General features: G+C 38.4%; 1 protein-coding gene across 6 annotated transcripts; it reads left to right on the forward strand.

Annotated features, from left to right (window-relative positions):
* Positions 1–6,615: 6,615 nt before the first annotated feature.
* On the forward strand, positions 6,616–21,578 carry SLC7A9 (solute carrier family 7 member 9). 6 transcript variants are annotated; one of them, XM_038148472.1, is made up of 15 exons: positions 6,616–6,633; positions 7,431–7,536; positions 8,041–8,571; positions 8,724–8,849; positions 10,076–10,223; positions 11,170–11,412; positions 11,976–12,101; positions 12,444–12,543; positions 13,920–13,964; positions 14,318–14,441; positions 16,141–16,244; positions 17,032–17,128; positions 18,384–18,533; positions 19,095–19,269; positions 20,837–21,578. In XM_038148472.1, exons 4-15 carry the CDS (start codon positions 8,745–8,747, stop codon positions 20,899–20,901), a joined length of 1,482 nt encoding a protein of 493 aa, XP_038004400.1. In that variant the 5' UTR covers positions 6,616–6,633; positions 7,431–7,536; positions 8,041–8,571; positions 8,724–8,744; the 3' UTR covers positions 20,902–21,578. The 6 variants fall into 6 exon arrangements, with proteins under 6 accessions (XP_038004400.1, XP_038004402.1, XP_038004403.1 ...); XM_038148474.1 differs by having other exon boundaries at positions 8,041–8,502; XM_038148475.1 differs by lacking the exon at positions 6,616–6,633 and having other exon boundaries at positions 8,161–8,571.
* Positions 21,579–24,323: the final 2,745 nt, after the last annotated feature.

The raw sequence follows: 24,323 nt of genomic DNA on the forward strand, positions 1-24,323 counted from the left end.
TATGTGTATATGTGTATATATATGTATATACACACACATATGTAGCTATACATATATATGTATATATACACATATGTGTATATGTATATATATATGTATATAAATGTATATATGTATTTGTGTGTGTGTATATATATGTATGTACATATACATATATATGTATATATACACATACACCCACCCACCCATCCCGCCCAACACACACACATATATATACATGTATATGTATGTATATATGTATATGTATACACACACATATATATATGTGTGTATATATATATATATGTATGTGTATATATATATATATATATATATATATATATATACACATACATATATATATACATACATATATACATACATATATATATATATATACATACATATATACATATATATACATGCACATCCAAACAGTGGCAGTCAAAACCCAGCCCCTTTTTTCTCTCGGTGTCACCCGCAATCCGCCCCCCGCCAGGACAATTTCAATGGAATGTCGCCTCACCCAGCTACACCTTCTCTTTCCTACGTGCCCCAGTTGTCTCAGGCCTGCTTCCAGGTAGCAGATGGGAGAAAAATTCATTGGAAAAACCAAACCCAGAATATGTGGGAAAAGTAAGGAAGAAGAAAACAAACCCAACTTGTAATCATTCGTCATTTTTCTGTTAACGTCAAGAATGGAAATAAATTACTTTTAGTAACTGCGAAAAACAAAGTTCTCGCTTTGGAATTTTAAGTTTAATAAGGGATAAAACAAGGAACAAATAGCCAGCTCTGGGGTGCTTTTGGCGAACGGCCAAAGAGCACAGGGTCAACTTAAACATAGTTCTGTATATGCTGCTACTCTGCTGGAGTAAATGCATATTCATGCATTATACATTATTCAAACACGCCTTTGAGTTTTTGATGTTCCAGAAGCTCTCTTGTTTGGTTTTAACCTCTGACTTGTCGGCAGGACATTCTGTAAATTGGGTCAATATGTTTTATTTTTTCCTGTAGTTCTATCCTGTTGTTTCACGCTCCCTGATAGCGAGGAGTCGATAAATCCTTCCCGGATTCTCGGGCTTTGATTTCTGTCACTGTTATCTTATCACTTGGAGAGGCCAGAGCGCAGGTGTAAGAAACAAAATAATTGCTTTACACCAGTCTCTGAGTTAGTCACATAGAAGTATTTTAGTCTCTATCTTACCATTTTGCTAAAGCCTATGATATAATATATTTATCACTCTACTATTCATATAAAGTATACAGTGCATATACAAACTGGCAGATTATTCTATACAAAAGCAGCTAAAAGTGAGTATAAATTGTACCTATCAAAACACTTGTGGTGCAAAAAGCTAATCTATGAATGTGAAAGCCAATGTTATATTGTCATCTTTAACAGAAACCTTTGAAACCTTTGAACCGCAGTAAGTAATGAGATTAAATTCACAGAAGAGAATAACAAAACCACAATCTGACCTGTACAACCACCTTGAGAAACTCAAAATGCTGAGACTGGCAGAGGCTGCGGAGCTTCTGTCACGCACCTTCCTGGAGGACTTGCACCCTAAACTCCAGGGTACTCTGTGGACACGATATGGATATTGTAAACTTCCAAAGCTGGTACGTCCTGCAGCAACCAGCCAAAGGTCTGCTGTCTTCTCTCCAGCTGGCACGATTTGCTTAGAGATCTCTTCACACACACCAGGGCACACACTGGAATCCTGCCTGACGTTCACAACCCTGAATTCAAAGCTTTAGGATGTCTTCTGTACTAAGAGCCACAAAAGCTTTTGGTGGTTCTGTGTCTTATGAAGGTGGCACACTTGTTCTCATTTCTTTCCCATGCTTGGTGTAGTTTTCAGCACACTACAGAAAAGCCAGGATGACTAAAAAATGCCTTTATAGAGGATTTACTGGGCCACTGCTGCCAGCTGATCAGTCATTAAGGGTGTGTGACTTTGTAAGAATTTTAAAATGATAGCTTTTCCTTGTTTCCCAGATACTGTGCTAAATTTAGATGACACAGCACTAAAGAAATTTTACTGTTTTACTCTGGTGCAATAACTCTACCCATGCCAATTCATCCTTTTTCTGTTACCCACCTGACAACAGAAACTTGCTATTTTCCCTTGACCACAGCTGACAGAGCATCCTGACCGTTATGTTGCTCCTGCCTTCCAGTTACAGAATCTTCCACATCTTCCAGTCAGTAAATTGAAACCATGAAGTAGTTTCAGCTTCCTTTCACAAGACAACATAAAAACATTCTTCCATTCCTACCAAAACAAGGAGAAAATTCAGATTTTGTGGAACTGTAGTCACATTCAAGTTTCACTCATGAATTTACAGAGCACGTTCTGTCCATAATAACTGAACACAATTTTGCCACATTTTGGAATAAATAATGTGATGATATACTCAAAAAACAAACATTGCTATCACCTTTTAGAAACCAAAAACACAGGAGAATTCGGAGTGAAAGGAATGAGAGTCTTGTCTTTACAAACAAACTGTGGATCTGCTGGTAAATAGAGCTAGATGCTGAGAGATAAAAGAAACAATGGGAAGGATTCCACTGATTGCAAATGGAATGAGAGAGATTTGTCTTCACAAACAAACTGTAGGTCTGCTGATAAACAAAACTGGATGCTGAGAGATGAAAGAAACAACGGGAAGAACCATAAATTCCATGAGGAATTCCACTAATTGACACAAGGAAAAGACAAAGGTGGGGGGTGATACAGTAGAAGGGAGTCTTAGGTACCAGGTGTTTGGAGAAGTCTGTACCTCCCAAGTACCTCAGCCCATGGGGAAAGAGGAAAATGTGGCCAGGAAATTAGGATAAAATAAAGCGGCGTCCTCCTAAAATTTGAGACACCCCAGGGGAATGCCCCATGGCCTCTCCCTTCATTTGAATACATTAAAAAGGACTCCTCTGTCTCCTTTTTGGCCATTAACCTCTGGTGTTTGTGGAGTAATTTTCCTGCCAGGAGTAATTCTCAGTGGTTCCCATGCATTTGCCAGCTGCAGCTAAAACAGTGGAGTTACTTTTCCTCCACAGTCAGAAGAGAGCACTTCCCAGCCTGTGTTTTGGTTGTGCCAATAGCAGGGACAGTCTGACACCCAGCAGTTCTTTCTGTAAGTGTGTACCAGTGCTACGTGACCTGACAGAACTTTGATGTATACCTACCTTATCTTTATTTCCCACTTTCTAGAAAAATTCCTCTGACCATTATAAGTAATTTAAACCCAGGTGTTTTCTTTTCTCCTACCTCTATTTCCAAGCCAGACACGCTGTTTTTCAGGCCAGGAGATTGCCTTTCACCAGCTCGGAAGAGAGAACCTCCCAAGACTTTTCACCATGAAAAATTCATTCCATGAAATGAATTTCACCATTTTCCAATTCCATTTCATTTCACCATGAAAAATTCCTTCCAGTATCCTGGCACATTGCATCAGGAGTTCTGAGAGGTTTTCCCTTGGGACTGCAAGTCCTTCCTTGGGCAGCACGGAAGGAGAATTCAGGAGAATTCTGAGCACTGATCCTTCTCTGCAAATCCAGTGCAAAAACTCCATGGTGTCAATCAGCTTGGATCTAGAAAAGCAGAACTTTGAAGGCTTCTTTATGTTTAAAAATGTGATTTCTCAGGGAGTGAGCTCTCCAGAATTTTTCAGTCCTGAACTCTTTTTTTCTGTACTGAATTTATTTCAACATCCCTATACAACCACATATTCAGATATGAAATATAGAAAGAAACATATTTTAGCTATTAGAATGGTTTTATAAATATTTGGTTTAATTAATATAAAATTAAAATGAAACTTCAAAAGTAGCACAGAACACCATAACCTCAGTGGAGTGCCTCAGTACTCAGTGCTTCTTTCCTCAGCCAGAGATGGGCACAGGACAGATTTGTCTTCTGAAACCAAAGTTCACTGGTAACCCCTCCTTGGTGGACGGCCAGGGGAATGCAACCTGAGTTTTGTACTCAAAAAGGAGATCAAAGTCAGGCTTTGTTTTTAAAATAAAAAAACACGAGAAGTTGGATGTTTATCAGAAAAATCATTGATCCTGATCAGAGTTTGAAGCACTGTTAAAAATTTAAAAACTAGTGTGACATACTAAAGCTGATTTTCTCCAGAGGCCATCAAAATTCCTTTAGAACATCCTTAGGAAGAGACTTCTTGTTTTTTTGGTGACCTTTTGGATAGAATGGCACACCCATCATTACGAGTTTATTGAGAGTCTCTAAACAGCTCTGCTTAAAAAAACAGCTGATACAAAACAAATCTCTGGTTGGACTAGAGACTCTGCACTGTTTGGGCAGGTCTAGTACAAAACCTTCAGCAGACCTGAATATATTTTCAAAAGCCTTATTTGTCACAGAAGAAAAAACCAATTACACAGGAACCAAGAACTAAGTAGGGAAAAAATACAGGTATTTAAACCCCAAATATTCTGTTAGGAGCTGTAGTCTGTGAGGCAGCTCTGTTAAGAACTGCAGTCACCCAATATTTCCTACTGACCTCCACGAGATGCAAAGTTCTTGCAAACCAGTAGCATAACCCAGCATCACCACAGCTATGAAATAATATGATTTCTTTGTATTCCACTGGCAGCATACCTGCAATTACTTAGGGAAAAAAAGTTATTTAAAGAATGACAGTACTGAGATCAAATCTTAGAGCACATCTATTAATGGTCAGATAAATGCAGGGAAACACACGGGTCCTCTCATTAAAATTCAATAACCTGGAAGCAGGAAGAATGGAAAGTATTCACCCTGAGATATTGCCAAGCTACAGTCAAAAACTGCAAGTTAGGATGATCCTTATCATGTGCTTTAGTATTGATCAAAGCAGAACATGCAGAACTGCAAGCAATAAATACCAACCCTAACAAACATTAACTTTCATTTTTAGTAAGTAATGATAATAAAGGTGTATTTATATACCGTGCCCTTGCTATTTCCTGAATTAAAGTTGAAAATTACTTTTTATGATTTAATTGGTAAATAGCATTTTGAAAAGGTTCAAACTACAGTGGTTAAAAAGGACCAGCCCTCAAAGTGTTTGCCTCAAAATGCCTTGGAATTTGAACTCATTCATGGCTTCATCTCTTTGTGTACCTATTTGAGAGGGAAGGATTCCTTTCCCACGGCTGTAAAATGCCATTTCTCTTGTCCATGAAGAAAACAATATTAGAATCCTTGAAATCAATGTTTATCTTTCCCTTCAGTGGCTGAGGAAAAGAAAGATTGCTGGTAAAATTAAAAATCTTTTATTGGGTTTACAGCATCCCAAGGACAGCAATCTCTAAAACAAAACTAGACAACAAATGAAGTTACTTTTCTATTTTTATAAAGAAGCACATCACTGCAGAGACTTTAGACACCTATTGAGCAGCTGGGAACTGCCTAGACAGACATTCCAGGGGGGACTAAAGAAACCAGTTGCTCAGGCAAAAACTCAAACGACATATTTTCAATGCTGCTTTTATGGGATCTGAAGAAACAAAATGGAAAACAGATCTGAAGGAGAAAGAAAAGACAACTGACACATACATCTACACAAATTAATCAAAGATTACACTAAATCTAAGAAAAATTCCTCAGCAAAACTTTACTCAAGAGAACATTAAAGATTACATACCCCGTTACTTTTCATCAAAATTATGTGGTTTTTGGGTTTTTTGTTGGTCTGTAAGTTCCAGGGTAGAGATGATGTGAAAGATGTGCCTGCTTCATTTCAAGGGGCAATGTTAGCCCCATAATATGACCTCCCCTTCTATTCTTTCTTTTCACATTAGCTATTTAAATAGTCTCTGTGGCATTTCAGGAACGACCCAGGTAGGATAAGATTATAAACCTTCATTTCAAAATCATCAGAATAAGGAACACAGAGGTACATTACATAAAATTGATCCCAAATGAAATTGGGAAATATGAACTTGTGAAATTGAAGGATATGAAAACATTGGTTAATTTAGTCATACCTCACAATTACCATGAAAAAGATTTAAAAAGTCCTTGTAAAACTTTCATTAAAAGGAATAAATTGTTCATACCTGCCTTTTCATATGGTTGTAGCATGACTATAATTTTAACATGTTTTTTTCTCTTTATCTGTAGGCAAAGAAAAAAACCCCAAAGTTTTGTCTGGCCATTCTTACTGTGGTAATTTTTCAAGAAGTTATTTAAGATGGAAGAGCTTCTCTTGTATCTTAACCCCATTTCTGTGAGAATTAAAGAAAAGCAAAGAGAGGAAAAAGCCGGTGATTAAAAAAGTACAGTTCTGATTTTGTTTTCTGTACCAACATTACTTTGCAACCTCAGCCTTGGAGAAAAACATTCCCAGTGCAGCCTGGCTCAACCACCAGAAAACGTGGCAAATATAAACTAACAAGCGTTTCACATGTTCTGAAGAGTCCATTTTTAGTCACAGATTTACATCACCATTGCGGAGGGAATTCCTGTTGATCAATCCTGCATGCTTAAGAAGTTTGTTAAAAAGGGAGGAAAACAATTCTCAAAACGGGCTTAGGGTACTTCTGTTGATACTCAGGCCCAGCAATTTGCTCCTAATTTCCAGCCCTGTAGCGCATGTTTATGAGCCATTACCTCAACAAGACAACGAATGTTAAATGTTAGCCTCAGGAGCCGGTACCTGAACACCTTTTAGCTCTCACCAGTCGGTATTTATTGGAAAAACTCATTTAGAGGGGGTTGGTCAGGACTTACTGATTGGAGTGTCACAGAGCAAAGGAGTTGTACAACTGCACTGCTAAAAACAATTAAGTGATTGACGTGATTTAGGGTCTTTTTGCAAGTGTTTTAGGGATGACTAGCTCAAATGAGAGCAGTTACCTTATCACAGAATTCAGGATAATAATACTTTTTTTTCCCCTGGATGTACAACTGCATAGAAACAGAGAATGGCATTTTTCACCGAAGCAAGATCTTTAAATATTTACAAAAATGGAAAATATTTGTAGCTGCAAGCAAAGGGAACACCAGCTGCCCACTCAGCTGCCTCAAGTTAATGAAAAACAAAGGAAATATTTTTGCTTATGCTTCTCTACCTTCTCAAGATACAAACATCGACTATTTTTAATAGGCTTCAAATAACATCTGAGCATATGGTTTTAATGCACCCATAATGTGACAAGCACTTCAAGGTTATCTTGCCGAAGCTTTTCTAAATTAGCAACTGCTTGCTGTAAGGATCATCAAAACAGACTCTCCAAATTATGGCTCACTCTCACTATGTGATACACAAATGGAACAAAGCTGGATTTTCTTGTTTTTAAAGATAAATTAACTGGACTATCAGTTTACCTGTGCTTCCTAACTCAAAACTTCTTGGCAGAGAATGGGTTTAATGATTACCTTTTATAACCTCTGTACTTAGGCTGCTGCTCCTTCTTCATATTCTTTTTTCAGACGTGGACATGCCTTGCTTGTAACTGGCTGGGAAATCTAACAGGAGAAATACACTTGGCAAGGATTCCTGGATCCGATTAACAGCAAACAAATTTAAATAAATAAGGTAAGTGAAAGCAAGAATTGCTAAAGGTAATGATTGAAGCAGTCTAAATACGTGACTTTAAAAGAGAGACATGGGGCACAAAGCTACCATGAAGTTCAGCCACCCAAGCCCTGCATTCTTCATGTGTGCACTTTTCCTTCGTGGGTTTAATCTTAAAAGTTAGATTTTTTATGATTATTTTAAAAAATCTATAATTCAGAAGATAAACTCGATGTCTTTATAGCCTAAATGTTTCTGAAGACCAACAATACTGAGATAGGTGTTCTGTCGATTTCAAATGCTGCAGTTTTTCCAGCCAGTTACTACTTAATTTACAAAAAAACCCCACCTATGTTTCCTAAACACGGTGTCTTCCAGAGTTACCATCTGTATGAAAGCATAAGGATCTTCAGCATTCAAATTGCAGTAATTATAGTTGTAGACTCTTAGGAGAGAAGAGACTTTTGACTGAATCTACTTTAGAGATTCCGGACCTAACCCAATCAATGTCCTTCACTGTCTCAGGTTGTATTTTAGACCAGTACTGGGGGAAACCAGCAAGATCCTCACCGAAAACAACAACAACAACAACAACAAAATCGTAAGTCTGAATTTAAATCTGAAAACAAACTCCTTACATTCCAGTTCTAAAAAGGACAAAACATTGAGTGGAAGACATTCACCCTGAATCAACACAGAAGACTGGGGACTCCTTCTGAGGCAAAGAGCTGCTAAACAGATCATTCCAGCTGCCCACACTCTGCTTGGCAGATGCTTCCATCTCCAAGGAACCGAGGCAAAGCCTGATTCAATGAAGAATGGAAAGAAGGTCTCCTAGATAAGAAGCAAACCAGCTTTTGGGAGGAAGATAAAATCTGTCTGGATCTTTGGAGTCGTTCAGAGGAAGGGCTGGCTATAAAAGCTTGATCGTGCCAGTGAGGACACCCTGGAAACTGAATGTGAGAAGACACAGACATTCCCTGCCGGGTGGGTGTCGGGAAAATCCACAGCAAGTCACGGGAGGAGCTGGAGCTGCCATCACTTCTCCCTGAGCAGGTAGTGCGATGGAAATCCTTTTCCTGTGAGCGAGTGTGTGCTTGTGTTTGTTTTCTGGTGGGATTCACCTGCACTATTCCGTACCCACGGATACCAGCTACAGTCGAGCTACATTAACATGCCAGAGTAAGATTTTGTTGTTATTTCCTCAGCAATTTCAACAAGGAAAACAAATGGGTGAAGAAAGCTTGAAGAGAAGAAAAGGAGAGGACAAAGGAAGAGAGGACAGACAATCCATTCAGAGTCATGAGCCCCCAACGATGAACCTACAAAAGCAGGCAAACCTTTTTCTTTTCCCCTTGGGTCTGTGAGGCAGGGGCTGGCAGAGGGAGGCACAAGGGGATATTGGTGCTTATGCCTCAGCATACAAAACCCCCCACTGTGTCCCACCTCAGCAAAAATATCCTAATATCTCAGCAATGTGGTTGGTTTGCATTTTCAGAGGCAGCTAGTTACTGAAGTGAAACGGCTCTGATAGAAACAGCCTAAAACCCCACGAATATGTTGTTGAAGATATCAGATAGAAAAATAATTCAAAGCCTTACTCTAAGCTGATCAACTGAGGCATTTCATTAACCTTTTTTCCCATGTGTACTTTTCAGAAGTTGGAGTGGGTTGCCCAGCTCATTGTTTCTGAAAGTTTGTTAGTGTTTATAGCCAGCAAATAGGCACTGGTACTTGGAGACAAGTGAAAATCTGTCTCCTCCAGAAAATTACAGATGCTTTGGAAAACAGTTGTGTCCCTTCCTTCAGGAGGGAGTGGCATTTCTCTTAATTTCAGTGTCCTGGAGAAAGATTATCTATGTGGTTTTAGTTTGGTGCCAAGACTGGACAAATACTGATGTTATTAGAGAAGCCATAGCCATCAGAAAATATTAAGTAGCCCATGCCTCAATTTTAGTGGTTTCATGTAATACTGTAGGTCACTACAGATTTGGGAGAACATGATCTTATCACCCAGTGGTATCAACACCATTCCTAGGTACAAATATTTAAAACAAGGAGGGGACAAAAGCTGCTCAACAAAAAACCAAACCAAAATAAAACAAAGAAAAAAAAACACAAACAAACAAACAAAAAAACCCCAAACAAACCAGACTCCATCCATGAATGACAATTTCTGAATCTTAGAAAATTCAGAATTCATCGAGTGCTTGCAAAACAATGTCATGGCTTAATCAGAGAGGAAAGGACAAGTTCACCCATTCAAGATTATATTTGAGACTCACATCATCCAAAGGACAGTTTAATAAAGGAAATAGGCAGGTAAAACACAAACAGATGTTCTTTTGAAAACAGCAGGAGTACACCACAGGGTACATACAGACATTGGAAAGAACAGTGAAACTTTGCAAAATTGTCCAATATATTTCTTTATAGAACTTAGATTTTGAAAGCCAATAAAAATCAGTCAGTATTGACAATTGCTGTAGTTCTATGATATTGAGAAGTAATTGGTGAATTACTAGAAATTGCTTACAAAACCATCTCATTTTATTTCAAGGTGGGGCTCATTAGTGGAATCTGTATGATTGTTGGTACAATTATTGGCTCAGGTATCTTCGTTTCTCCAAAATCAGTTCTTGCCAATGTTGAAGCTGTGGGTCCTTGTTTAACCATCTGGGCAGCCTGTGGAGTTCTGGCAACATTAGGTAAAAATCTCAACAAAGAGTCTGAATCTTTGCCTTAAATCTTGTTATCCTCTGTTTCTGCACACTGCTCTCATTTCACAAATTAGTTTATAGCACCAAGACCAAAATAAACTAAATCCTGCTCTGTATGTGCATATATGCAGTACTCAACCATAAATTTGAAATGGGGTGTTTGTGGAAGACAAATTAAGTTCCAAAATTGTGAATCACACTCTATTTTGAAAGGAAGTTTTAGTTTTTCCTGCTTCATCCATTGCCTGTAATAAAGAAACAGTCTTCTACTTAAATAGCTGCCAATATGTGAAGTTTACTGGCAGTGAACGAGCTGGGCGCTTTCTGCTAGCTTTCTACTTCTGTAACTCTAATTCTATTATCTGAAAACTTAGCACTAAGCACCTCAAAATATTTCGAGAAGTAAAACAAAGAAATTTTTGAGCATTGTATCAAGTGGGGCAGCATACAAGAAAAACCTTAATTCAAGATGCCACAAGCAGCAATAGAACAGGAAGTATCACTGTACTTTAATGTTGAGCTTGGCAGACATTTTACTTAAAAACTGTGCAGAAAGTCTGTTTTATCAAGTTTCCAAAAGGTCTGTCAGCCAGTGCAGTTCTCCCTTAAATGCTTCCCATAGTGTTCATTTCTTAAGCAGAAGTCAAATGAAATCAAAATGTTTGTTTTTACTGTTTTGGTGAAGTCTTAAGTGTCGATGGTAGTAATTTTTAGACTGCATCTGAATAATTAGAGGGTATTTTTTTCAATTGCTCACAAGTAATTAAAATTTTATTTTGCATATTCAGTAAAATATACAGAAACATGAAGAGAGTCGTGGTGCACTGTAGAGATCAATTTCCTTCCCTTTTCTGCCTATTAAAAAGGGATCATCTGTCCAAGCAGTCCCAGGTTCAAAAGTGCATGAACTAAACCTGCTTTTCTTGTTATTCAGGTGCACTTTGTTTTGCTGAGCTTGGTACAATGATCACAAAGTCTGGGGGAGAATATCCTTACCTCATGGAGGCGTTTGGCCCAATTCCAGCGTTTTTGTTTTCTTGGACAAGCCTGCTGGTCACAAAACCCAGCTCCTTTGCAATCATCTGCCTCAGCTTCGCAGAATATGCCTCAGCTCCTTTCTATCCAGGCTGTGATCCTCCCCAGGCTGTCATCAAGTGTCTGGCAGCAGCTGCTATTGGTAAGAGCCCCACTTTTGGGCAGCCCAGATCCAAAATTGCACAGTGACCTGTGTCTGACCCATCAGCAAGTGCACTTCAGTACCCTGAAACTTCCTTATGTTCCTCTTCACAAAGACACCAGAGATCTTGAAGACACAGTCCAGTGGGTCCTTCCCACCATAACTAATTAAACAGCATGAAAAGGATGGGGTTAAAAATGTTTTTTTTCCTAGACTGGGTTTGTTTTTTTTTTTTTATTCTTCCTTAAGATAGATACATCTGTATAATGAATGCTTTTCTCTAGCAGAAAAGGAAGAAAAAATAACGATGGAAATAATATTTCTTTATTTCTCAGCATGCTGTGCAACTTCAAAATGTTTTTTATTAAAGGTACTATCAAAATCTAATTAATAAATCTGTTTTTCCTCACTATTTAAAAAGTTATCCAAACACAGTAAGTAAAACCTGTATATAATATAGACAAAAAGTGTGACAGAAAAGCTGTACAGTAACTAAGGGGAGGGACAATTTTTCTTTAAATTCTGACAAACGGCGCAAAAATTTATAATTTTATTTCTTTTAGTGGTAATTACAATTGTGAATTCATTGAGTGTGAAGCTGGGAAGTTACCTCCAGAATTTTCTCACAGCTGCTAAAATGATCATTGTCACAATCATTATTGTAAGTGGAATTGTTCTCCTTGCACAAGGTAATAAAATATATGTTATTTGAAAAAAAAATTATTTTAGCTTTTGCTATGATGATTAAAAATTCCCCCCTGAGAGAAGTGACACAGAAATAAGGCACAGCCCCGAATCTCTTCACTCAGGGTTTTAGTTCTGCATCTCTTGGAAACTGTGGCATTTTCTTTCAGAGAAGGGGGATGGGTGCAAAATGCAACACTACAGATCAGTTAATACAAAAGGATATTCATTAATTTTATAAGTGAAAAGTTTCAAAACATGAGACGTGTGGGAATGTTTTTTCATCTGCTGGGGAGATTACAAGGATTGATTTCAACACTGATCAGTAATCTTCCTCTTATTTGCAGGAAAAACTGATAACTTCAAAGATTCTTTCAAGGGCAGTAAAATTTCTGTTAGCTCTATTAGTTTGGCATTTTATAATGGACTCTGGGCATATGATGGATGGTAAGAAATCTTTATTAACCTTCACAGTTACAGTTTAACAGCCTTTAACTGGTTTACTCTCTCCCTGTAGAACTCTCTGAAGAAGTTAACAACTGACTTGTTATTAAGAATGTCTTGATGGATTCTGGAAAAAGAGCATTAGTTTGGGTAAAAAAACCCCAGAACTCCACCCTCTTCTAGTGCCTGTTTATTAGGGAAAGAAAATGTATTGGATTCCAAAAGGAGCACTGCTGCTTTGGTGCTGAAGGTGCTTAGATCCTGCAGCAATGAGGGGAATAGAACACAGTTTAATTCCACTGTGCTCACAAAATAGCTTTCCCTGCAGGTTACCCCATCAAACTCCATTTCTTGTGAAATATGTAGTGCTGTTTGATTAGTCCAGGAGAACATAAAAAGGAACTTTGTGTCAGAAATTTTAAGGTTCAACTTGCAGATTTTTTCTCAGGGAATGTCAGTTGGCACAGAGTTCTGTTGGCACAAATCCACTGTTATTCTTAAATGTACAAACTGCAAAAGCCTGTATATGGGTCAGCACTTTGGAAGCAAATAAGAATATAATCTTGACCTACCACACAGCAATTCCCATTTAAAAGCTTTTGAAACTGAATTTGTTTTAAATAGATTCTTTTTTTAGGTTCTGTTTCCAAGCTTGAGTGCCTCAACTCAGGCATGTAAGTCTGCTAATTCAGGCACTCATATGGACTTTCTAAGAGGGCAAAGAAGCTGATCCCTAAATAATTATTTGTGTATGTTACCACCAGGCACTAACATTTGAAAATTTGTCTTTGAACTGTAAATACTAACTCTTCAGATTTGCAGAGTGGATGAATATAAAAACCTTGTTTCAATTGCTCTACACGCTCTAGCAAAAATGGGTATTTGGAAATTAAAATTCAGGTAGGTATAATCCTTAAAAAGGTTTTCATGCCTGTTTTCTAAAGGCAGTATGACTTACAGAAGCACTCTGAAACACCAGCAGGCTTGCTTTTCTCTTTGCCCTCAGCACACTTGTGCTTTTACTTGAAAAGACTCCGATACTGCAAAGCTTGAAGTTGAAAGGCAATCTGGTAAATCTAAGATGTGTGCCAAATTTTCGTTTGATTATCCTGGGATATTTTATCCAAGATTTAGTCTCAGAAATACTAGAGATAACACAGAAAGAGATGGTGAATCAAGAGGCTGACTTTTGGATAAGAAGCTCACATTGGTTTTGTCCTGCAGTTTTCCCACTTGAAAGACTGATTTTACTTTTTATTTTTTCCTTTTTAAAACTGAAAAGATTAAAAACAATAACACAAGAAATAGCCTCACCTCATAGTATAGTCGTATTTAAACCCCTGACTGCTGAAATACTCTATGAATGTTTTTCCTTCCAGGAATCAACTCAATTACATCACAGAAGAACTTAAAAATCCTTACAGGTAAAACTGTGTAGGAAAGCAGTGTTTTTACTGGCAAGAAATCAATCCCTATATATATTTCCATAAGCAAGCATATATTTTGGTTTGTTTTTTAAAAGAACTAATATTGTATTATTCGAGGTTTGAACACTAACAGACAAAGCTAATTAGCTAATTATTACTACAGGCTTTGTATCTTTGCAAAGTTTGTATTTTTCCTTTTTTACAATCCTGATTTCCATATCTCTACAGTTAAAAAAAAAATTAATACACCTAAAAAGCATATCAGGAAAAGTAAGAATCCAGAGTGTACTAGGACAACTGTACCAGTGATCCAGCAATGCTGATGGGGGTCTTACTTTTCCATTCTTTAGAAATCTACCACTGTCCATAATTATTGGAATCCCCCTGGTCACGGTTTGTTACGTTCTGATAAACGTTTCCTATTTCACTGTGATGACTTCAACAGAGCTCCTGCAGTCCCAGGCTGTTGCTGTGGTAAGCTGCTTAATTTTGTAATAGAATATCTGCATTGAAGTCATGGAAGCCATGCAATTCCATTTATTTTTTGTAAGATAAAATTAATTTTAGTCTAAGCTGTTAGTGCCACCTTTTCTCCCATTATCTGCTGTCATTCCTTTTAATCTAAGATTTCAGTAATGCCTAACTGACAGAGTGGTTCTGTCATCTCCAAATGGGAATAAAAGAAGGCAGCAAAAGTAACAAAGTCTTCAGCAAACATTTTGTAAACATTTCAGGTCAGGGGGGGACTGCTTTCCATAGGCATCAGAAAGATGGAAAGAGAAATAATACCTGACAGTTGCTGTGCCATTTTCAGTGCTCCCAGTATTTCAAAGAAGCACATGGCAAATGACAGTAGATCTCAGTTTGTTATGGAGATAACAGCAAATAGTCCATCATTCACTTCCACCTTATTCTTTTTGGGCTTTTTTCCTTAACAAACTTGAAAGATAGGATTTTTTTACATTTTTGCAAGACATACTCTTACAGGTAAAAGTAGAAATCATAGAAATTTCCCTTCAGTTCCACTCAGTAAATTTTCTGTGTCTCTGAAACAACTGTTGAGGTCCTGCAACGATTTTCCTAATGCCAGTTTTTGGGGAAAACAAACAGTATGTGACAAACATTTAAATTTATATATAAAATAGTCTAGCCCAGTGAAGAAGTACGGTAATGTTGAAATGCTTATTTTTTTTAAATAAAAATTGAATAAAAATGAAATGAAAATTTATTTAAAACAAATTAACATAAAAGCCTTTACACTTTACATCTTCTGTGCATTTCGGCAGCTTGTCTGCACCAAAAGGTACAGCAAAGAATGTATGAAGTGAAATCTTGTTCAAGAACTAGTCCCCCTCAGTACACTCCTAAACTCACACTCTGAGCAACACACAGGAACTAGCTCTGAACTGATCAGGCTGAAGGAACAGAACCTCAGCCCTGGCTCTGAGCAGAGGCAGCACAAGAAAAGGAGTGCCCTGTGCAGCTGTGAGCAGCCTTTGAGTGCCCTGCCTCTGCACCAAGAAACATCACTGATGTCAGACTTGTGCAAAAACAAAGCTCCTTATGCTTGACTTACTAAAAAAAAACCCAACCCAACTACAAACGAAACCTACCTGTCAAAAACATTTAAAATCAAATTCATTTGCTGTTGGTCAATGTACCTACCTGAGATCTACAGCAAGAACTAACTAAACTCTAATGTAGTGAAAGACCAGAGGGAGTTTGTCCTTGTTTGCCCCCAGGCTCAGGCTGTCACACTGTCACTACTGATATCACTCCTTCTGGAGAGGCTGAAAGCAGCTTTCTGTATGGACAGTGCTCTGCAGCAATGCCATCTTCCTTCTCCTGCCTTTGCAGACACGTCCCAAAGCAGGTGTCTTTAACAGAATTTAATTTCTGTGTGGTTTTTACATCTGTCTTCCAATGTTTCCTACAGATGTTGCATCTTAAACATCATGACAAATGACTCCATTTTGTAGTGGTCAATGAATGAATCCAGGGCTTTATCTGGCAGAGCATTCTTTAATAATTACACAAAACGTACAACATGGATTTGTAGGCAACATAGCTCAGATACCCATTTACTTTACTTACAAAGAAGCTCTAACATTACTGAATATACAAAATGGTAGTTAAAATGACAAAAGTGATTAATTTTAATCCCATTTCCCAGACATTTGGAGATAGAGTCCTTTATCCAGCCTCTTGGATAGTTCCTCTCTTTGTGGTATTTTCGACGCTTGGATCTGCCAATGGCACCTGCTTCACTGCAGGCAGGTAAGTCCCCACTCTAAATATCTTCACATGAAAGGTGTTGAAGGGTGGAAAAATTTATATACATGTATCAACAGACATAAGGACATTGTTCTGGTCCACATTACACAAAATGTAATTTAAAATTGCCTGTAGATCGATATTGTTTAATTTTCTAAAATAAACAGCAGCTATTCAGGTTTGAAAATTAGAAAACATGGTCTCTTCACATTCAATGAAGGTATACCACTGTAGCACAAAAGGTTTTTTCATCTCATAGATAGTAAAGCTGAGAATTAAACAGTTAAAGTTACCAGCAAAAACATCACTACACCAGCAAAGGTAGCTGAGAAGCTATTCCTTTCTATCAGTTGTTCAGCACTTCCATTTACTACTTAAAATATTTTAAGATTTCAAAAGCATTTGAATACAACGTGGCTTTAAAGACCATTTTTTGACAAAAGGAATTGTCAATATACCTTTTTGCTATTGAAACATGTGAAAAAGGAAATATTTAATTAAAAGAGACACAGTTGGTAACATTTCCCAAAATAATTTTCAATTATATGTGCAACATAATTATTCTGAAATTAGTTTCAAGTGCACTATTTTAATACTGTTCACAGTTTGTTTTAGCTCACTGCTTTAATACTGGTTATTTAATTTCCCTTCTTTTGAACTGCTGCAATCTTGAAATTCCAATGCATATCAAAGAAAATACTGATGAAATTAGTTGAATGTCTACTTTTAGTAGCACCTTTTAAAGTCTCGGCGCCACACTAACTGCATTGCCTTGTTTTTGTTTTGTCAGACTTGTTTATGTGGCAGGTCGTGAAGGGCACGTGCTAAAGATACTGTCTTACATCAGTGTCAAGCACTTAACACCAGCACCTGCTATCATATTTTATGTAAGTATATATTAAAAAACAGAAAGAAAAATCACCTATCACCAAAAATTCTCCAGTAATACATACTTTCACAGCTTCTTACAAGCAGTTTTGACACCTGTGATTACCTATCTAGACAAGAAAATTGCTAAATACATTTTGGAAAAAAAGACTACATAAAACCCCCAGCTTCTCTAATTTGAACATGGTCCAGAACTGGGCTTTAAGAATCAAAATGGTTAAGAATCAATGGCATGAGAACAAAAACTTAAACAAATAGTTAATATTAGGGAATGCTTTCAAAGGATGCTTGCAAGCAAGTTATCATTACCATTTCCTTCATGAAGGAATATTTCCTCCATGTAGAAAACTTACATCTCACTAAAAAAAGTCCAGACAGTAAATACATTTAAGAATAAATCTAGAACATCTTGTTATTTTTATTTTACCCATTTATCTTCAAGGCAAACAAGATATATTCAATCTTATCAGGAAAATTATTTCACAAACACCAGAGGTTTATGGTCAAAAAGGAGACAGAGGAGTCCCATGACTTTATTTGAACAAAGGGAGAGGGCATGGGGCATTTCCCCTGGGGTCTCTCAAATTATTACAGGACACATCCTCATTTTTATCCTAATTTCCTGGCCACATTTCCCTCTCTTTTCCCATTGGCTGAGGTACTTGAGGGGTACAGGCTTCTCACATCACCTAATGCAGACCTCATTTCTAAAGTGTGACCCCTGCTTTTTCTTTCTCCTTATGCCTCTGTTCTTATTCTCTAAATCCAGAGATGTAGCACAGTCTTGAGTGAGTAACAGTCTGTGTCAATTAGTGGAACTCCTATGGAATTTATGGTTCTTCCCATTGCTCCTTTCATGTCCCCATATCTGGCTTATCTACCCTCAGGCCCACAGTTTGTAAAGACACCTCCTCCTCATTCCTTTCAATCCCAGTAACGTTAAAACCCTAAAAATGTGTTTTGTATCTTCAAGATAGTCAGTCAACAATAAAACAGATTCATGCATAAAAATTATAATAATTTTGACTTAAAATGGAATTAAGATTGCACACAAAAATAACCACATGTTGGCAGGAAGCAGTCACAATCTTTAAAGGTGCTGCAATACACTTACACTTAATATTGATAAATATTTAAGCAAAAGCATTCACAGTTCATGCTCTGGAACACTACACATGCAGCTGTATTGAAACAGAAGTAAAATTCAGCCTTCTTCTATAATAGACTACACTAATTTTTGTTTTCATTTTTTAGGGGGTCATTGCTATTATTTATATTATTCCTGGTGACATTAATTCACTCATAAATTACTTCAGTTTTGCAGTCTGGATATTTTATGGTTTAACTGTACTTGCACTAATTGTTATGAGGTTTACAAGGAAGGAACTCAAGAGACCCATCAGGGTAAGTTCTGTATGGCTTTTCCTCCATTCCACAGATGCTGTATCATGAATTCACACTCAGTATCTGGATATTAAACAGCCCCCTTGGGCAGTGTCCTTGTTTTTTACTCCCCTTACCTGAAATCCAACCACTTAACAGCAGATCTGCCCCAGGACTCACAAGCTCAAAGCTCATAAGGACTGGGAAAAGATTACAGAATGTTGATTTGCACAGACCACCGGGCACAAGCCAAAATTTCAGAGATGGGTAATTGCAGTCAGCAGACTGCCATTGAAAGAATATCCAAAATAAGACCCCAGGTCACTGCATGTAAGTCAGTTCCCACATTTATTAAAATGCAAACTTGTACACTGCAATTTGAAATAAGAGATCTTAGTGAATAATTTGGCAGAAGAGTTTTCCCTGTCCATATTTCTGCTACTCTTTCAGTTGCCCCATCCGATTCCAGAAAATTTTACAGTAAGAAAATGCATAAGGCAATAAAAATATTCTTTCACACAGGCAATTTCTGTAAAAACAGCTAAAGAACGAGGAAGTGATTTTGTTCTTTGTGTCTTGCAGATACCCATCATCATTCCTGTCATAGTGACACTGGTCTCAATTGTGCTGGTATTGGCACCAATCATCAGTGCACCTGAACTGCCCTATTTGTACTGTACTTTATTTATACTTAGTGGACTTATAGCTTATGCACTTTTTGTTCATTTAAAATTCAGCTGGGCACAAAAAATATCAAGTAAGTATATCTCAGGTAGCCAGCTCTAAACCCAATATTTGCTAAACTTGAGATTAATCAGAATAATAAAATTCACCATCTGGTCAATCCCTTCTAAAGAATGAAAAATGCCGTTCACTTTTGTTAACATTTTAGAAGTTTAATAGTAATGAAAATAGTAATAAAAATTAGGACAACAAGAGACAATAAAAAGCAAAGAATTACAGAAGTTTGGGTGCTTTGCACTCTGCCACAAAGCACCTCTTGCTAACAGAGGATTACCCCTTAAAAGCAATAGCCTATTGCATATTCATGTATCTCATACATTGTTCAAACATTTCTTTCAAACCAGGGTGTTTCTGGCTTCCCCCCCTTATCTTGTAAATCAGTCTTTTTGGTTCCTCTAAGTCTGAGGACTCCTTAAAAGGAGGCAATAATTCTTCTCTTGGGGTCTGTTGCTGTTATCTCTATCCAGAGAGGATAACACAAAGAAATTCTTGGTTATCTTTGCCATGCTTTGCGCTAGTTACAAAAAGTATCTAACATCACATAGTTTCTATTTTAATATCATGCTGTAGACTGAAAACTATATTTAGCACCCTACTTAAAAGGGATTAATACAGCACTAGTTAAAAGAGATTAATACAGCATAACTTTCCAACATAACACATATAGTATTCATTTTAATATTGTGAAGAGCCAATCATGTAATATGCATTTTTCACATAAAGCATGCGAGCAGAACGTGGAGGGAAGCAATTTCCCTAGAAAGGAAAGTCTAGCAATTCTCCTAGAAAGGAAAGCAATTTTCCTAGAAAGGAAATAGTCCTCTTACTGAAGACTATTTCACTCCTTCCTGTTGAAAAGAAATAATGTCTGACTTGAGGAAAAATTAAACTTAAGTCACAAAAAGCAACACGTCACTGTAGTAGCACAAAGAAGCAGAACTAGCTAATCTGTAAAGTTAGTTTTTCAGTTATCTGCATTTCAAAACATTGCTTTAGCCATTAACTGAAGATTAGCAGACATACAATTCTTATGCCACCAAACACTGGGCTTTTACCTCTGATTATTAATTTTACTATCCTTACTAAAGAAAATGCTAACAGCATTAAGATAAAAAAATAATCCAAGGGCTGAGTACAATGAAAGCTGCAAGAACCCAGCATGACCATTTATGAACTGGTTGTATAGTTCCTAGAGAAACTCTGATATTATCTCAGGTAAAACAGGATACACAAGTATTTCTAAGAGGCTAATTGGAATTAGCTGAATACAACAGCATTAGTAGCTCTACAGACATTAAAAAACCCCATCATCTGTCTCTCTTGTCCCCAGGATGATTAGTAATAATTATAATTATTATAATTTTAATTATGTGATTGGAAGCATTATACTCAATGGAAGTTTGGAAATTTGGAATGCTGTAGTTTGTATCTTAAGACTGTTTATTCCCCACCCTTTATTTTTCATTTTGAAATAAGAGTACAGATAAAAAAAACAACTACAAAGAAGGGCAGTTTTCTCACTTAAGAGTTTGAATTGAAAGTTCTCTTACAAAGCCTCTAACAATAAATCTTTTCCTCAGAGCCCATCACTATGCACCTCCAGATGCTTATGGAAGTTGTTCCAGAAGAGGACGTTACTGAGTGAAGTATTTTATACCCACCAGGTTGTTTTTAAGTGCTGTACTGGTTGAAGTACATTCAATTTGGTTTGGCACACATATATACTTGCTAAATTGTTATGTTTGTACTGGTGTATTAGTTTTGCAACACTTCAGTACTTCAAAGCATCAAATACATATAATAAAAGATCTCTAAGCCAGACTACAGTGTCCAGCAAAGCTGGTTTCATTGTTTGTTAATAAGTTATGGTGTCTTGTTTTCTGAATTAAAATTTTTAGCAAAGTTGTGTTTTAATGTCTTTACAAGTAATGCCATGGGTGTTAATGTGATAGATGAGTAATGTGATGATTGACTCTCACAATTAACAGACAAATATCACATTAGGTTAAGAAAACATATAGGTTAAGAAAAGTTTTATAGATTTATAGTTATGTTGTACCCCCTCACGTGGTTATCAAGGGCCATCTGGGAGGGCTGGCTTGTCACTATGGTGACATCTGACCTCCAATCAGGATTTGAGGAAGAGATCTCCACCACTGGACAGCACAGAAGGGGTCGATGGACAGAACTTTGGGAGGGGTTAAAGGGTTAAGAGGTGAAACCTCCATTGTGTGGGTGAGCACACGGTGGGAAGCCTTTTTCTCTATTCAGTTTTCTGTTGTGTTTTTGGTAAGGTTTAATAAACCTTTCTAAATTATGAAACGTGAGTGACCATTTCTCACATTAACATCTTTGAAATGGGCCAATGTCCCTACCAACTTCAAGCCACAGGTTTGTTACAGAGCCCAGACAGTCTGACTCCTGAAACAGATGGGGGGATCGGCACAAGGCTGAGTTTCTGAACATCGGGGGAAAATGCCAGGTTCAAGGGGGATATGGGGTAGGTGGTTTGGGAAGGCTGCACCTTCCTGGTACCTCAGCCAATGGGGAATGGAAGAAGGCAACGTGTGGCTGGGATTTTGGGATAAAAGGAGGCTGTACCCTCCAAAACCTTGAGAGAGAAAACCCCGCGGGCTGTGCCCCAGTGGACTCTCTCCCATTAGTCGAATAAAGATGCAGGACTCCTCTGTGTCCTTTATGGACACTGGCTTTTCACAGCATGATTTTCCATACAAAATTACTCAAAAAACCTTTTCAGTTATGAAGATTGCAAAACTCAGCAGCAACAGTGCCAAGATGCCACTGATGACACTGTGGAAAGAAAAATACAGCTCTTACAGCATCACAGAAAGGACAAAAATCACATTAACACCAGACTAACTCTATCCTCAGGTTCTTAGTTATCAAATATTAGCTATCAAAACATCAGTCTCTGAAGTTGGATGTTGGATTCTATAATGTCAGTCTCACAGAGAGACACTCAGGGTCTGCTGCCTTAAAAAAAGGTGCTAGAACAAAAAGATAGCAGTACTGAGCATCACTTTCCTATGCAGCTTTAAGCTGTGCAACACACATTGGTGTTGTGTTTTTTGGTTTGAGCTGCATACACCTTTACAGTTTTGCTGTCTCACTGAACCCAGATCCATAATTTCATCTGGAAACAAAAGAGGAGTAAATGCCTGCTGAGTTTCACATTCACTTGAAGGACATCAACACCACCATGCAAACTGGGGCCATGAGCTCCTTTCACAATATGTACTATCACATTCTTTAAGTCATGCAGAGCTCCTGATTCTAAACTAACTGAACCAAGTATAAATACTGGTCAAAAAAGGTGCCTGCTCAGCAAATAGTTGCTGTCTCCACGTTTAACTGGCACAGTGTGAAAAGCAGCACACCCTGTGGAGTGATGCACTTTATGCATGTATCATCACATTCTTTCACCCTTGCCAAGCCCAGCTTCAAAAGTTGCTCTGTCCAGCAATTGCTCCCTGTCCAAAGGTCCTAGAACAAAAAGTAAGTGCTGGCCTTCACTTTCCCTTTGCAGCTTATCAAGTGCAGCACACACAGGTCTGTGCACTCTCTGGGCCCTCAAGCACTTTCAGTCACACAGTCTAGTAACCAAACAAAGAACATTCAGCAGCTGGTCCCACAGAAGAAGTTCTAGGAGAAAGAGGCTGCACTAGAATTCACTTTTGTTCAGCAGCCTATAAACTTCACAGCCAACAGTGAAATGATTCCTCTTCCTTCCTCGCTGGGTGCAGGATCCCATCCTGTCAGTCTCCAAGAGCCAGGATGCCCAGCAGAGCTCTTCCCTGCACTGCTCCCACCCCAGCGGGGCCGGGCCAGGAGAGCGCCTGGCTCCGTCCTGGGCACTGTCAGAGCTCATCACAACAGCCACACCATGGCACTGTCAGAGCTCATCACAAAAGCCACACCACGGCACTGTCAGCTCGCAAAAAACCAAAATGCTCCGAGCCCAGCTCGAAACCACCCCCAGGGCAGAGCCAGGAGCCGTCCCTGCTCTCACATCTGCTGTGCCAGCACAAAAAGATTCTGCTGATCTTCCCCCTCCCCTACTCTTTGTTGTAGATGGATCATGAGATGATTTGCTCTTGCAATGAATATTGTGTGACTATTAAGAGAAGCTTTATTGATGCACAGTTATGTTATTGTAGTTCAGATGTCCTCTGCTCTCCCCATAGTTCCCCTTTCCCCCTCTGTGTATTGTTGCTATCAGACAGCCTGGGTGGTCTGGGACAGGTAGAAAGAAGGCGTGCACATCTGCCCCTTGCATGGGGCAGCTGGGAATGGAAGCACTTGTTACTGGGGCGCAGCATGACACCTGACCTCCAGTCAAGGGGCAAGAAAGCAGTCTCCACCGATAAATGGCAAAGGAGAGCTGGCTGACAGACTTTGGAGGGGCCAGGGCTGGCTGATGATGGTTGTCAGAGGCAGCTTTAATCTTCAAAGAGGCAATGGGGAAACATTCTTTACTTTTTACTCTTTCACTACAGAGCTGTAGCAGGAAACCTTGCAGTTTAGACTCAGACTGCAGGCGTGCCCAAAGGCCACAGATCCTAGAGCTGGGAAGGAAAGTGCATAGCACCAGCCTCTTCTAGGACCAGGAGTGTCAGCTGAAAATGATCTTCCCTGCTCAAAGTCTAGCTCGCACTGATGCCTTTTCCTTGGTCCTAAAAGTTAAGAGCCAGACATGGTTAAGGGTTTTTACCTCAGTATTTTAATAAGGACCCTTGTGGTGCACCACTTTGCCAAGGTGAAATGCACCGCAGTGCACACACATGGTAGATCACGTATACAATTTATAGACCTTACAAATTAGAATATCTAACAAAGATGCCCCAAAGAGAGGCTTGAATGAATGGTGTGATATCTTCCCATCTTGAGGAATATTCCCCAGGATGGGCCCAATTTTTAGTTTACAGGATGTATTCTATCTTGGTTTCTCAAGATAGCTTAGGGCTCTCTGGCCTCCAGCTGCGAGGCCTCTAGGATGTTTGGTCTCCTGGGCTAACAGAATACCAGGACTGTGCTAATTCATCAGAC

Source organism: Motacilla alba, chromosome 11, assembly GCF_015832195.1.
Source record: "Motacilla alba alba isolate MOTALB_02 chromosome 11, Motacilla_alba_V1.0_pri, whole genome shotgun sequence".
Classification (NCBI taxonomy): Eukaryota; Metazoa; Chordata; class Aves; order Passeriformes; family Motacillidae; genus Motacilla; species Motacilla alba.